We start from the raw sequence: 16,859 nt of genomic DNA, 5'->3' as shown, positions 1-16,859 counted from the left end.
GGCTGGTGTGGCTTTGCAAAGTTGGGGGGAGAGTCGGGGGGGGGACAAAAAAGAGAGGAGAGGGAGTACGTGAGTCGTCCCGTGCAATCTCTATTGTTTGAAACTTACTTTTTATCAGAATTTGAAGATGAAAACGGTAAGGAAGACTTCACAATATTCAATGAAACTTTTTTCTTTTTTTTAACTTGTGCTTTGCTTGTCTTCCGAATAACGCTTAGAAACCTTTTTTTTTCTGTGTGCTTTTTTTTTTTTTTTTTTTTTTTTTTTTTTTTTTCTGGCAATGAGTGAGCTTGATTGAACTCATTTTACAGATAGAAATCTTTTAAACTCCAGACTAGTCGGGGGTTATAGAATTCTGGGACTTGCAAGTATTTTATGATGAAAAAAAAAAAAACCAAAAAACAAACAAAAAACCGTTTCATTGTATGAATATACGTGTTTTGTGAAGTGGACTTGATTATGATTATTGCAGTGTTTTAACTAATCACCAAATAGTAATCGGGAAAGTAAGAATGATGTTTGTGTTTTAAATAGATTTCCAGTTTTCTTACAGAAAAGTCTTTTGCATTTTATAGTTTCATGTCAGTGTCTTAAGTATTCAGACAAGTGCATATTTTATGCCTGGCCTCAGAGGGTAGCATTAATGTGCTAGCTGTAGCTCCAATGCTGTAGGATATGTTAAGCTCTTAATAGGCTAATCAAAGAGATGGAAGCGTGTGTTTTTGATTTACTTTTGGCCACTTGGGACATGCTAGACTCATAACCCTCTGGAGCCTTGTTTATCGGGGTATGTCTGTATATATGGTGTATGGGACCAAAGTTCAGGGATTGGGGAGGGGGACCAAAAGTACTGGAGGGGGTACTGGAAAACCTCTTTCTGATCATTTGTGCTACAATTCCTGTCTTTGATAATTTCTTTCCTTGTTGTACTAGAAGCAAAGAGAGCGAGAGAGTGAGAAAGCGCACTGAGAGGGAACAAGAGAGTGAGTTTCTTACTCTTGTTTTTATTTGAGCTGCCGGTGCAACGCGTTTGGGCCAAATGCCAACTGTCTGGGTCACACGCGTTTTATCCAAATAGATTTAGCGCTGCTGTCTGGAAATGGGCTGCTGAATGTTAACTTTAGGATCAACTCAACCAGGGCAGCTCAGACTGTTACCCTCTGTCTGGGCGAAGTGGAATGGGGTGGAGGGATGGAGGTGAGGGGGCGCAGAGAGAGGGAGGAAAAAGGGAAACCGAATCATTGCTTGGAACTTTTAAAAAGACACTGGAGTGTGATTTTTAACATATTCTTTTATGCTCAGATTTTTTGGATGATTTTATTTTTTTCTTTCTGTTTTTAGCTTATGTTGATTATACTGACAGTTTTGCATGTGGGAATTACAGTTCTCAGAATTCATGACAAGGAAAGAAATGTAATGTAAAACTGGTGTAGTTGAAGTAAATTAAGAAAATTAATTTCGGAGAGAATTGTTTTCCAGTGTTTCACCAAGATGGTAGCTGCAGTCTGGTTTATATTAATTTAGTGCTTAAAAATGTGATTACTGGTGTTTTAGATTTTTGAAGAATAGCATTTAAAGGCAAATAAGTTGATTTCAAGCAAATCAAATTTATTCATTTGCCACACATGGCACCAAATGAAATATTTGTAGTGGTATTAATATTTTTGTGATTCCCAAGAGGAAAACCTCTAACCTCAAGACCTGAAATATTGTAATACTTTTCATGTCTGGTCCAATACCTGTAGATTAATTCCTACTCTTGTCTTCTTATCACTTCCTCATTTCCTTAGCAACCACTAGTACTACTAGTGGTTTAGGATGGGCTGCTATGCTAAATCTTATCCTGTTGGTGACTTTAGTGAGAGAATGAAAAGAGTTAATATACTGAGAAGTAAACAGCATATTTATAATATTTTTAAGGGGAAGAAAAAAGAGGGAAGGAGGTGGATAGCTTTCTTGGTTCTACCAAAAGTATGGTTGATTAACAACATTTTGGGCTAAGCTAAAGATAAAAAGGTGTTTTTTCTGTTTTTCAGGAAGAGTTATAATACAGATAATGTATACTTACCTTGTTATCTGGAAAAAAAAAGTTTGGGACTAAGTTATGTAATTTAGAGCTCAATTTTTGTAAATTGTGTTTAGTATTTTTTGCTTTTGGCTCATTTGCTTTTTTTGATAGATAAATTTTGGCTGATTTATGTGTTTAATTCTACCTTTCCTTGGAAATCAATCTCATTAAGTTTGTAAATGATCCGGAAACCTTTATATTTAGAGCCTAGTCAGGTCCTTAGCATACAGTAGGTGATCATAAGTATTTGTTGAGAAAATAATTGGAAAATGAAATGAGAAGTTAATTTTCACGTATAAAATGAAGTACCTGACGGGAGCATGGTATTGTTGCTTCTTCCATGAGACCCAATCAACCTTAAAATAAATAACCAGAGTTAGGATGGATGAAAGCAGTTGAGAAGGATGTTATATATGTTCTTTAGCTCCATAATAATAGTTCATGCGAGGAAATTATTACCTTAGCTACTCCCAGATCGTGTAAATGGGGAATAAAGATGATAGAGGAAAAAGACATGTACTACCCTTCAACTAGGGCAGACTACTGAGGGAATCACTGTAGTGTAAGTTGTCTGATCTTATTTCTACTTAGCTAGTGTGGATTTGATCCATGGAAGCAGGTAAATGATCTCTTAACTTTACTGGCTTGTGCATTTGTATTAGAGAAAAAAAGCATATGTGAAATCAAAGTAAAAGGGAAGTTTTGATTCTGTTTTCAAATTTAAAATAGTTATGAGTACAATTATTATGACCTAAGTTCTTTACTGTTTTCTTTAAAAGGCAATGCAACCTAGTTGATGGACCCCATCATCATATCTAACTATTCCACATTTTTGAGGGAAAGAGGAACATGAAACTATTTTTGAAGGCCTTTGAAAAGTGATGTTGGATAATGAAGGGAGGAGAGCTAACATTTATTGAGCCATTAAAATGAATTATGCAGACATTTTATATCATGTGTAACCTAATTTAGTTTCTCAACAAGTCTCTGTAAGGTAGATATCATTATCATAATTTTATAGATGAGGAACCAGATCCAGAGAGGTTAAGTAACTTGGGGTCAGCCCAGGACTCAAAGCCTTTGTGCTTTTCGTAACATAGTAATACTTCTGCTATTATAATTCAAAGGTTAATGCATTATGATTTCTGGGCAATTGTCTAGTATATAAATGTTAGTCTGAACTTTGGAAACCATATCTGGATAAATCAGAGCCTATATATATTTGTTTATGGTGTCCAGATTAACCTCCCTAAATGTCAGAAAGTAGGTTAACCCGTTCACTTTTATCATGTAGGTGACTAAGAGTGATTAGACATGTCGGTTGTGTTAATTTTAGTTGAATTCTAGCCAACTCACTTGCTTAGTGTTAAGTTCCTCCACTGAGCACTGGAGGCTTGAAAGAAAGTAGAGAGTGAGGGAAAGAGTGAGAAAGGAGAAGGAAACTCAAATTTATTCAGTGTCCATGTACCAGATACTGTACCTAGTGGTGGAATCAATACTGTAATTCTGGTTTAACTTCAAAGCCCTTACTCTTTCTTCTATGCACCAGTGCCCTTTTTACTGCAAATCCTTAAATCATATGTCAGTCTACTTCTGGCCAAACAGTTACATATTACTTTTTCTCTCAATGCTACTGGCATAGTTAACTGAGTGTTTACAGGACAGCGTTAGTAAGGCTAAGAATGAAGGTTACAAAACTGTGAAGAGCAGGAAATTGCTCAAACGGGAAAAATAGTTATTCCCTAAACCTAGCCAACTGTATTGTAAGTTTGTTATTAGTTTCAAAGCTCAGGAAAATAGGAGGAAAAGGATGAATGATTCAGTACAAATCTATTACCACTACAAGAAAATTAACTCAAATGTGTTAATTATATATTTCTTTTTAAAGAGAGATTACAATTTAAAGTATATGAGGGACTCATTTAATGTCAGTCATTATTATTCAAAACACTCTAGTGATTTGAAAAAAAAAACAATATAAATGAATGTTGTTTATGAAGCAATAATTGTACTTTAATATCTCATGGGAAGGCTTGGAGTATGGAGACTGTATGTAAGTAGGTTGGAAACCAACATAACTGGATTCTTTACATTACTGTTATGAATAATGGGGTGACTTAATCTCTTTTTAGATTTTTGCCTGAGAAGGATATATAGAGCCTGCTGTCTTGCCTAAATCATTGTAAAAGTAATTTCTAGATGAAATAATTGTTGTATATGAAGTTGCTAAAAACTATTCACATTAACTAACCAAACTTGAGATTGGTTGTATGCAACTGCTATTGAACTTTTAAGTTAGTAGTGCCTTAAACTGGAAGTGTGATATATGAAGTTATTTCAAAAAGTTCATGGACAAATTGAATTAAAAGATAATATGAAACCTTCCATGCACTTTTTGAAGACCCCTTGTAATGCAGCTAATTTAGACTTTAGAGCCAGATAGTCTTGTGTGAATTTGAGCTCTGCTGTTCTCTAGCTGTGTGACCTCTCTGAGCTTCAACTTCTTTATCCGTAAATTGGCAGCTGTATTAGTTATCAATTGCTGTGTAACAAGTTACCATAAACTTAGTGACTTAACATACATTTATTATTGCACAGTTTCTGTGGGTCAGAAGTCTGGGCATGGCTTAGTTATGTCCTCTGCTTCAGGGTCTCTCATGAGGTTTCAGTCAAATTGTTGACAAGCTCTAGAATCTCCACAGAAGGCTGCACTGGGGAAGAATCAGCTTCTAAGCTTACATATTAGTGGGCAGGATTCAGTTTCTTGCATGCTATTTGACCTAGGGCCCTAGTTTCTTGTTGGTGATGTCTGGAGGATGCTCTCAGTTCCTTTCCATGTGGGCTTCTCCATCCATATGCCAGCTTGCTTCATATAAGCCAACAAGGGAGAGAGTCTGCTAGCAAGATGGAAGCCAGAATCTTTTGTAATCTAATCATGGAAGTGACATCCCCTCAACATTGAGGTATTCTGTTGGTTAGAAGCAAATTATTGAAGGGTCGGGAATTACACAAGGGCATGGATATCAGGAGGCAGGATCGTTTATTATTGCTGCAGGGGCAATAATACCTACTTCATAAGGTTGTTGTGAAGACTAAAAGAAATAATATATATTTAAAGTTCTTTATTTTTGGCCAGACCTTAAACTACATTTCCAGACATTACCTGTTAGTCTTCTGCATAGGAACCAAATTTACTATTATTTTTATTACTAATATTATTTACTATTTCTGATTTTTTTTCTTGCCATCTAGACTTTGTGGAATGTATTTCATCTATTCGTAAAGATTCCCTCCTGCAATTTGACTTGTGAAATTCTGTTCATCTTCAAGGACCTATCTCAAATGCTACTTTTTTCATAAACTTTCCTTAATTCATCTTTCTGACCCAGAAGTCATCTCCCTCATCTAAACTCCCGTTAACACCTTTTCATAACTTTTTTATGGCATTTGTTACTGTGCCTTTAATTTTTCTTCATTATTTAGATCATGAGCTCCCCCCAAGGGCAAGGATTGTGTCTTAATCTTTGCTGTATCCCTTGATTCTTTTATGTATCCTGATGTCATTACAACATTATCTTTTAAACAAAGTAAGACAATATTTGTTGATTAATGAATTAGTTATTCCATGGGTTAGCAGTTTAATAACTTGTAGAAACAGATGTAACAAATTTTAAATTGTTGCGATTATTTTATATGCTGTAATAACCAATATTTCTAGCACCATAGGGAATGAAGTTAATTTTCCAGTTAACTACAAATATTCTTTTATATGCCTAAAGTGATTTGTTTTAACCACTATTCATTTATTCACTCACTTACCCATTTTTTGAACCAACAAATATGTAATAAGCATTTATTATATGATAATCCCATATACTTGTATTAGGAATTTGGGATGAAAATCTTTCTAATATCTTTTGTGTACTTCCCTATAGTATTAACAGTAATTTATCGTATTAAAAGTAGTTCAACTTTTTATTCCTGACTCAGGCAGAGTATTATGAATATCAGATGTTGAGCTATAACACAGTTATACACACAATAGAAACTGTTAAACTATGTAAGAACCATTTACCTCTATCCCAAACTATGTTACTTTGGGGTTCTAAAACTACTTTTTAGTTTTTTTTGGTCACTGTTTTGCTGTTAGTGAGCTTGTTTTTAGTTCCTTAGTTATTTTATTCTTCTAATATGCTGTATGCTGGGAAATTGGGTAGCCAAGTAAGCTAGTATTCTGTATAAAATGTGAGTACATGAGTGAAATTGTTAGCTGAAAGTAAAGAACATGGGACAGGACTTGAAATCTGTTGTGGTACCTGAAATGATGTTAAATTTTTTTTTTCTTTTCAGTTATATTCTAGAGAGTTGAAGTTACCTCATATGAGTTGCCTTATAAGTCATATAAGACTTCCAGATAATGTCAAGGGTTACAGTAAATATGGCTAAGCTTTTTAGAAGTTCAGTTTGTGATACTGTCTGGGTGTTCAGATACAGCTGCTAAATGTCACTCTGTATTTGTAGATCTACTTTGTCAGAATAAATGATAGATGCCTCATAAAGGAACACAACAATTTCTGAATATGAGTATGCTTTAAAAGCATGTTAAGAAAGAGATCATATAGTTTGTTACTTACATATAATGAACTTTAGATTGTGAAGACCGTCTACTTTTTATTTGATTGAAAGGAAGTTAGCTCACTGTACCCATCCGTTGTTGTCTTGCAAGTTTTTAAAAAAGAATTGTGATTCTTCTTCAGATTCCTTCTTTGACTTATTAACTAGCTCTGGCGTTATCCTGCTAACCATTTAGGTCTCTAATTCTGTGTTTAATCTTGTGAATGTTTATTTGGACTAAAAAGAACAACAGTAACTAATTTAAGTATATTTAGTTATTTTGTCCTTTAGCAAACATTCAGTAGTATATAGTAGGTTGCTTCATTCAGGATATTTTTCAGTTAATTTAAATTTTTTTGTTTTTCTAGGTTAAAAAATGGCCATACTTTAGTAACTAATCAGCCTAATGCTTTGCTTATGAAAATTTTTTACCATCATTATTTCTTTCATTTTGGATTGAGAAAATGAATCCAGATTTAGAAGAAAGTATGGGATGTTGGAAAAAAGTACTTGTTAAACAGTGGAACACCTAATAACTAATTTGCAAGAAGTTTTAAAGAAATAAAATTGTTATGCTTCGACTTTGGTATGACATTGACTCTCTAACACATAGGTAGCCCTCCAAAAATTCATCCCGTTTTCTAAATTATGGAAATTTTGTGGAAGACGTTGACCTGGATTTTGAGCCTCATCATGGCTTCATCGGAGTTTCATAGTGACCACAGGCTTTCATACAGTTCTCAAGGTAGGATTCCTGCTTTTGAAACTGACAAAAAATATTGCTATTAATCAAGCAAGAAAAGGTTCTGAATATTTAGTTTAGATGAACACTTTTTTGGGATACGTATTGATAGGAATGGAGGCCTACTTAATTCAGTGCTAGTTTTATAAAGGTTAAGGGCTCTAAGAGTCTGTTTAACTTGTCCTACTTGTATTTAATGTATGGTGAATTTTAGAGTGGACTGGTCTTTCCTGGAAAACGTAGGCCCTAGGCCCCTTGTTCTTCTGAATCTTAAACTTTAATAATAGGCTTATTCATTGAAAGGGTTTATGGACAAGGTCGTGTTCAAAGAGAATCCAAAGGTTTATGTTGTAGAAGAGGAAGAAATCAGATAAATTCTGATATAGGACCCATTTCATATGGACCTTTTGTGAAAAAATGCTTTTCTAAACATAAGAATTCTGATCTAAGGACTAGTCTCTGGGTAAAAGAGTGAGGGTTATAGGAAGTTCAACTTTTCAAATTCGCATCTTTGTAAATTCAGATATAGGACCCATTTTATATGGACCTTTTGTGAAAAAATGCTTTTCTAAACATAAGAATTCTGATCTAAGGACTAGTATCTGGGTAAAAGAGTGAGGGTTATAGGAAGTTCAACTTTTCAAATTCGCATCTTTGTAAATTTAATCTAGAATTGAACTTTATATTTTAGAAATAACCTTAACAAAGAATATCCCAGGAGTAATGTCACTTTGTTTTCCATGGACTAGTTCAATCCTTATAGAATTATTGAAAGGCATATCTTCTGTATTTTCCTCCCATGAATGCATAGTAACAGATCATTTTTTGGTGCTGATGAGCCAGATTTTCAAGACTATGATAGATTGATGTATATGTCTAGAAGTTCATGTGTAAAGAGTGTGGCTCTCAACTCAGATGAACACAGCCATGGCATTTAATATGAACTCTTATTTATAAGAAGTGAAATGAATACTGTCTTTTATTTTTTATTTATTTATTTATTTTTAAAAAGGTGACAGGTAAGGGGATCTTGACCCTTGGCTTGGTGTTGTCAGCACCACGCTCAACCAGTGAGCTAACCGGCCATCCCTGTGTAGGATCTGAACCTGGGGCCGTGGTGTTCTCAGCAGCACACTCTCCCAAGTGAGCCACGGGCCGGCCTGAATACTGTCTTTTAATGTATTTCCATTTGGTTATGGTTTCATGGGATTTTATATTTGCTGGTAAAGTCTATATATAGACAGTGATGCAATGGGCAGACATTTGGTTTCCCTTAGTGGCGAACCTAGCTGAAGGAACGTATGGCTAAGAAGGTAGGTGGGTAATATTTAGTACATGTGAGTGAGAAAAATTTAATAGTCCTTTGAATTTTTAGTTAATCTCATGATTTTTTAACAGCTTTATTGAAATACTCATACCATATAATTCACCCATTTCAAGTGTAAAATTAAATGGTTTTTAGCATTTTCAGAGTTGTACATCCATCACCACAATCAATTTTAAAGCATTCTCATCACTCCCAGAAGAAACTCTGTACCCATTAGCAGTCACTCCCCAATTCCCTACAAACCACCTCCACCCCCAGCCCTATGCTATGTCTAAACCTCTAAACTTCTGTCTCTAGAGATTTACCTATTCTGGATATTTTATATAAATGGGATCAAATAATGTGTGGACTTTTGTGACTGGCTCCTTTTACTTAGTGTGATGTTTTTAATATTAGATAATGAACTTTGATTATGAAGGTTCATTCTTGTTGTAGCATGTATCAGTACTGCATTCTTTTTTTTATCACAGAATAATATTTGATTGTGTGGATATACCACATTTTGTTTATTGATTCATCAACTGATGGAAATTTGATTATTTCCCCTTTTTGGCTATTAGAATAATGCTGGTGTGAACATTCATGTACAGTTTTTATGTGGATGTCTGTTCTATTTCTGTTGTATATATACCTAAGAGTGGAATTACTGGATCATGTGGTAATGCCATGTTTATCACTTTGAGGAACTGTCAGACAATTTTCCAAAGTAGATGCAGCATTTTACATTCCCATTGATTATTTAAAAAATAATTTCTACAAGTCTGTAGGGATTCTAAATAAGCTCTTTTGAATAACTTTCAAAAACATAGTTTATCTGAGCTAAACTTTGTTCATTTACATATGTGTATTTTCCATTGTTTTTTATTTTAATGTAAAATTTTAATACTTCCTATAGTCTGTAGGGATTCTAAATAAGCTCTTTTGAATAACTTTCAAAAACATAGTTTATCTGAGCTAAACTTTGTTCTTTTACATATGTGTATTTTCCATTGTTTTTTATTTTAATGTAAAATTTTAATACTTCCTATAGGAATTAGCTCTTAAAATCCATGTTTCAAAAATTAAATTTAAAAAAAGTTCACGAATAATTTTTAATAAGGAATGAAATATTGGAACTTAATTAATCTTTAGATTTTAAACTTTTACTCTTTCATTTTTGTTTAATGTAACATTGTTTTGTCCATACCTCACATGTAATGATGAATACTTTTAACTGGCATAGTTATTGCTTATATTGCTACTTTTTTGTTCTGATAAATTTTCTTTTCTTCTTTGTGTTTTTTCTGGATTCTCTGTCTTGTGATTACAAAGAGGAATTCCTGACTTATCTTGAACACTACCAGCTAACTATTCCAATAAGGGTTGATCAAAATGGAGCTTTTCTCAGCTTTACTGTGAAAAATGATAAACACTCAAGGAGAAGACGGAGTATGCACTCTATTGATCCACAGCAGGCAGTATCTAAGTTATTTTATAAACTTTCAGCCTATGGCAAGCACTTTCATCTAAACTTGACTCTCAATACAGATTTTGTGTCCAAGCATTTTACAGTAGAATATTGGGGAAAAGATGGACCCAAGTGGAAACATAATTTTGTAGACAACTGTCATTACACAGGATACTTGCAAGATCAACATAGTACAACTAAAGTGGCTTTAAGCAACTGTGTTGGATTGGTAAGTAGATGTTCTAATTTTAAATTTCTGATGGGAAAATAAGTTTACAATATAAATGTCTTTCTTCATGTTAAAAAAATATATGTATAGGTTGTTTAAGTAGGAAGGTATTAGTCTAAAATTTTTTGTTATTTCTGTTGCCTTTGCTTTTGATTGTCTTTTTAATAATGTTTGTATTGACTTTTCAAAGAACAGCTTTTAAAACTCTTTTAGTAGAGGAATGAATGAAACCTCAGGTTTCATTTTAGATTTAAGTTTTTCTGTTCAAATAAGGTATATCTTTATGCATAAACAAAACTAAGTAATTGGTGAAGAGTTTCAGGGTATATTTGTCTATATGTGTCTATTATGCCAGGAAACCATGACATTGATTACCTCTTTAGGTTTTTTTTTTATAATATCTTTTACTGGTAGGTAACATAGCTTAAAATTACTATGACCTACTTATGGTTGCAAGTTCTTGAAGCAAAATATCTTATACCAATGTCTATGAAATAATTTTTCCTACATTTATATGAAGATTGGTAGTACATCTTATTTTACTTAGAAAATAGGTCTAAGAGTACAGGGTTTATGCTGGGCATGTGAGTGCATTCTAGTCTAATGGTAAATACACAGTTCAAAGTTGCATACAGGATACTGTAATGGTGGATACATGTCATTATGCATTTGTCCCATAGAATGTAAAACACCAAGAGTAAACCTAATATAAACTATGGACTTTGGGTGATAATGATGAGTCAATGTGGGTTCATTAATTGTGACAAATATGCCAATCTGGTGGGGGATGTTAATAGTGGTGAAGGCTGTGCATGTATGGAGCAGGAGGCATATGGGAAATCTCTGTACCTTCTGCTCAATTTTGCTGTGATCCCAAAACCTCTCTAAAAAATAAAGTCTACTGAAAAAAAAAAAAAGAAAAATCTTTGCCTATCCAAAGGTCAAAACCAAAACAAAGTTGCATACAATAATGGTTGCAGAACAAAGCATATTCCCATACTTCCTCTTCTAATTTTACCCTGTTCAGGCTAATGTAGATGTTCCATTAAATCTTTATCTGTGTAAAAGAAGATAACATTTTGATGCCCAAGTCAAATTTTCAGAAACTATTTTCTTTCTTTTTATAACATACCCATATTCATTCTTATTTATACTTTAATATAAACTAACTATACAATTAGAATTGAGTTTAAATAAGTTTTAAATTTGAAAGGACAATCAAGAACTACAATATGGAGAAAAACTTTCACTATAGGTATATGTAAGAATTTGCTCAGATTTTCCATTTCCTATAACCGTTAAGTAAAATGAGCTAAAATAATTACTTAGATTTTAAGATTTGGGTTTAATTCCTATAAATAGACATATTCAATACATTTATTGCTAGTTTCTTTCTCTATAAGCAGTGTTAGGACTTTATATATATAACAGACTTATCTTTTTGAATAAAATTATCCAAAATAACTGTGTTCTAAGACTTCTTATATGTTAAAATGACACTTGCTGTTAATTATGATAGAAAACTATTGCTCCTAGTCATTGACTAAGCCCTTTACATTTGGCATTAACATTAATTATGCCAATGCTAGTTTTAATATGGCAGTGAAATGAGCAAATTTGAGATTCAGAAAAAACAAAACTAATTTCAGTGTGGGATTTGTGGGAGGAGCAGTGATTGGATATATGAAAATGAGTTAGACCATGTAGGAAATAATGAGGGCCTATACAAAGACTATGGCACTGGGAATGGAGAAGATAGAATGAATTTGAACTACATTTCGGTGAGAAAATTTAGAAGATTTGTGTCATGTTATTCCTTTCTTCCTGACATAAGGCAGATGGTACATAGTACATATTTAATAATAATTTAAAAAATTGAAAGAGAACTGAACTACGTGTGGGATAAAAGAGAGAAAATAATTGAAGATAGCTGAGATTTCTCTTTTGGATAAAGGTGTATATGAATATTACTAGTTAAGAAGGAGTGCCAAGGAGTGCCAGATTGGAGAAGATAAAGAGAATGCCTTTGATATAGTAAATGTTAGCAATCTGAATAAATAAAGGGTAGATGTCTAGTGGCATTTGGGAAATATAGCTCTGAAATTTAGAAGAGAATTCAATTCTGGAAATAAGTAACTTGAGAATCACTAATGAGAGTGTTTACGATGTTGTAAAAGATGGTGTTTGATGAGTCAAAATGGAGAGTAGGTTGAAAATGGAACCTCCTTTTCTACATTTAAGAAGATGGCAGAGTGTCAACCATGTATTCTTCGTCTTCATTGAGAGTTTCTGTCTATTGTTCTCTTTCTTTGTATTTTTTTTTTTTTTAATAAAAAGATAACCGGTAAGGGGATCTTAACCCTTGATTTGGTGTTGTGAGCACCACGTTCTCCCAAGTGAGCTAACCGGCCATCCCTGTATAGGGATCCGAACCCCTGGCCTTGGTGTTATCAGCACTACACTCTCCCAAGTGAGCCCCGGGCCGGCCCTTCTCTCTATTTGTTAACACCTTTCTGTTTTACTTTATTTCTTATTGAAACTACATGGTCCATGTTAACTAAGCTTGATTACTTGATTAAGGTGTGGTCTGCCAGGTATGTACACTAAAGTTACTATTTTCCCTTTGGCAATTAATAAGGAATTTGTGAGCAGATATTTTGAGACTATATAAAATACTCTGTTTCTCATCACCCTTTTACCCACCAGTTTTAATAAACTTTATCTCATTTCTTATTTTGTATCATGTTACATTTTTTAATAAAATGGAATATGTAAACAAGTTTTTGAAAAAAATCCACTTTTCAAATGCCACCTTTTAAAATCCATTTTGTTTTTAATTGTTCTGTATAAAATACAATTATGTGCCACAAAACAATGTTTCAGTCAATGACGGACCCACATATGTGGCAGAGGTCTATAAGATTATAACAGAGCTGAAGAATTCCTATCTCCTGTTGATGTTGTAGCCTTCATAACATTGTAGCACAATGCATTACTCACGTGTCTGTGGTGATGCTTATGTAAAACCTACTCCAAAATATGTTGAGGAGGAGTGCCTAACTTACCCACAGGGTGACTCTCCCAAAGGCAGTTCAGACTTTTAAGATAGAAAGCCAAGCATTTGACACATTAGGTCTGATCCCAAGTGAAAAGGTTGTTGTCTACTTTAGAATTCTTGCATTTAAAAATGATACCCACCTAGCTCCGTCATAGTTATTAACAGCTAACATTCACGGAGTGCTTGCTGAGTGTCAGGCACAAACCCTACCTGTTATTTAATTTTCATAATTTTGTGGGGGTGACATTATTCTTATCCTTATTTAACAGATGAAGAAAGTGGGGCACAGAGAGTCTTAGTAACATAATTACAGGGCCCACACTCACGTGCCTAGTGGTCAATGTAGATAACAGGAAAATTCATTGCTGTTCCCTTTCATGATATACACTTTCACACAAGGATGAAATCACCTAACAATGTGTTTCTCAGAACTTATCCCTGTTGTTAAGCAATGCATGACTTTAAGTAGTTTTCAATGAAGAGATCATTGGTGTTTTCTAATCATATTTCCTCATCCATAGTTTCAGTGTTACAACCCTTGAACCATTCATAGGGCAAGGTTTCTAACATTACAGTGTTCCAGTTATTCCAAATAGCCACATTTTAGTTTGCTTTTTGTTGGGACCATGGTTTTCTTATCCTGGGTTTGTTTTTCTGGACTTTCCCATTACTTTTATTTTTTTCTTATGTTGAGAAAAAAATATGTCATTTCTTTATGAAATGACCAATATTATCCAGTTCCTTCATCCTTCTATCTATTGCTAGAAATACATTCCACTTATTCTTTGGAGGCATTTTTCTTGGAGCCTACTGGTTAATTAATTTCTTACGCTACTACACATCTCTCATCTTGAGGCCTCTTTCCTAGGTTAGTTCCACATCTTTCTGAGTTTGCATCCTGGTTTTCTTAGAGAACATCTTTCAATTATTACCTCAGAACAGGTACCTGGGAAGTAAAATTTCTGAGTCCTTGCCTATTTGAAAATGACTTTACGTTGCCCTCATGTTTGATTAATAATTAAGCTAAATGTGAAATTCTAGGTTCAAAAGTCATTTTCCTTAAGAACTGCAGATGGTGGAATTGGGTAAGAGAATACATAGGGTATAAAATTTATCTAAATTTACCTATATGGTTTTATATATTAAAAAAAGGAAAAGAATTACACTGCTTATTTTTTTCTTTCCCCCTGCTCCCCTGTTCTGTCTTTCTGGAACTGGTTCTCTGCTTCTATTATCTTTCTCCTTTTTTTCAATCTTTTTGCTGTTATTGTGTTCTAAGTTCTATGAATATTCCTTAATTTTGCCTTCTTTTCCTTCAGTTGATTTAAAAATTACAGCAGTTGTATTTCTAATTTTAAAGAGAACTTTCTGCTTTAGTTTCCTCACATCTCATTCTTATTTCTTGAAAAACAATTTCTTCTATCCCTTGGAAGATATATTTTTTAAAAAATTTGATTTATTATTAGTATATTCATTTTTACAAATCGTGATATTTCTTTATGCCCTTTGCCTGACGTATCACTTCCCAACCCCCCCCCTCTCTCCCTCTGAAGATATTAAAGATCATATAACTAATTAGAAGAGCCCAGTGACCACAGTAGACCTTTTGTTCATTTAATTATGTCCACAGTTGCCTTTCCCCCTTTTTCATTATTCATTCATTCATTCACTCACTAAATACTTATAAGTACCTACCATATAATAGGCATTGTTCTATTATAGGCTAGGAGTATAACAGTGAAGAAAACAAAAATCCCTGTTATCATATATCTTGCATTCTAGCAGAGGAGGAAACACACAATAAGATAAATAAATAAAAATTACAATATGTTGGATAGTGATAAGTGCTAAGAAGAAAAAAATATTGAGCAAAGACCTTAATGGAAATGAGGAAGGAAATGCTGGCATCTGAAGGATAAGATTTCTAGGAGGAAATTTTCAAGTACAAAGGTCTGATCTGAGAGTGTTTGAGAAACAACAGGGAGGCCACTATGGCTATAGCTAAGTGAATGAGAGGAGAGTAATGGAAGGTGAGATCAGAAAGGGAACTGGGGGCCAGATGTAAGGTTTTAGAGGACACAGGATAAAATCAGTTATATCTCTAAGCTTGAAGCTTGAGCAACTAGAAGAATGTAACAGCCATCAGTTGAGATGAGAAAGACTCAAGCATTAATGAAGATGGAAAAGCTGTTAGAGGAGTAGATTGGGAGGTATATGTCATGAGTTTGGTTGGGCGTGTTAAACTTGAGATGTTGCATAGGATGTTGGATACGCTAGTCTGGAGTTCAAAGGGAGAGATATGAATTATAGAGTTATAATTTAGGAATAATCAATATATAGATGACATTTGAAGCCAAGAGATTATATGAAATTGCTTAGTGGGGGGACCATAGGTAGAATAGAGAAAAGGTCTAAGAACTGAGGCTTAGGGTATTCCAGGAGGTCAGGGATGTCAGAGAGATGTGGAGAATTATGGGTCCTGGTGGGATAAAAAGATTGTCTTTTGGAGTTGAGATATTAGAGGGACAGTGCTGGAAAGAGTTCTTAACTTAGGTCCATGGATGAAATGCATGGGGTTTGTGAACTGGAATGGGGAAAAATTACATCTTTATTTACTAATTCTTAACTGAAATTTAACATTTCTTTCAATTATAAAAATAGGTAACAAACCAATAGAGTAACAATAGTACCTGTGATCTTATCTCCAATAGAAATCACAGATATTTTCACATCATATTACAGTGTTTGCAAGTTTCTTAAAACGTTATTTTTATTCATCACTATTGTGAAATTATGGTAGTTATTAGAGCCACTGAAGATCTTTTTCTTTAAAGTGTTACAAAAAATCATATGTATTACATTATGTTTTAAAAATATTTTGATAACTATATTTCACTAAAGTTGGTTTTATTTATAATTCTATATATTTTATGTGCATTCAAAAATCTGAGAAGGAGTCTATAGGTTTCACCTCTAGACTTTAAAAGGGATTCAGGGCACATGCACACACACATACACACACAAATTTTAAGAACCTGTGATATATGAAGATATTGAAATCACTGATTATTTCAGGAATGGTGTTGCAGAAAGTAACAGTGATCTAGAAGCTAAAATCTTTAAGGAATGAGGGAAGTGTCTTGGGGTTAGTAGATAATTGCTACTAGGAGAAGAGGAGGAAGATTATGGCATGAGGTTTGAAGCTAATGATTTGTTTTGTTTTTTCGAGGAGGGAGAGAGAATTGTTTGGAAATGGGAATGAGTCACAAGAACACTTACTCTACCTGCAGGTCCAGTAGGAGGCATGTAAAAGAGAAAGCAAGCCACCATTCCGGAGGCTACAGGGAAGGAGTGCCATTTAGGGAGATTCAAGT

At 33.8% G+C, this 16,859-nt stretch overlaps 1 protein-coding gene across 1 annotated transcript in view; it reads left to right on the top strand.

Annotated features, from left to right (window-relative positions):
• The first annotated feature begins 271 nt into the window (after positions 1–271).
• ADAMTS6 (ADAM metallopeptidase with thrombospondin type 1 motif, 6) overlaps positions 272–16,859 on the top strand; it is a 292,310-nt gene continuing 275,722 nt past the window's right edge. The window contains exons 1-3 of the mRNA XM_008567759.1: positions 272–368; positions 7,051–7,427; positions 10,063–10,427. Of these exons, the coding sequence (XP_008565981.1) occupies positions 7,331–7,427; positions 10,063–10,427 (462 nt within the window). The 5' untranslated portion in view covers positions 272–368; positions 7,051–7,330. The remainder of the gene's footprint in view (positions 369–7,050; positions 7,428–10,062; positions 10,428–16,859) is intronic.

This window comes from Galeopterus variegatus, unplaced genomic scaffold (assembly GCF_000696425.1).
Source record: "Galeopterus variegatus unplaced genomic scaffold, G_variegatus-3.0.2 Scaffold343, whole genome shotgun sequence".
Classification (NCBI taxonomy): domain Eukaryota; kingdom Metazoa; phylum Chordata; class Mammalia; order Dermoptera; family Cynocephalidae; genus Galeopterus; species Galeopterus variegatus.
The sequence above is the reverse complement of the archived record's forward strand: the minus strand, read 5'-3'. Positions and strand labels throughout refer to the sequence as shown.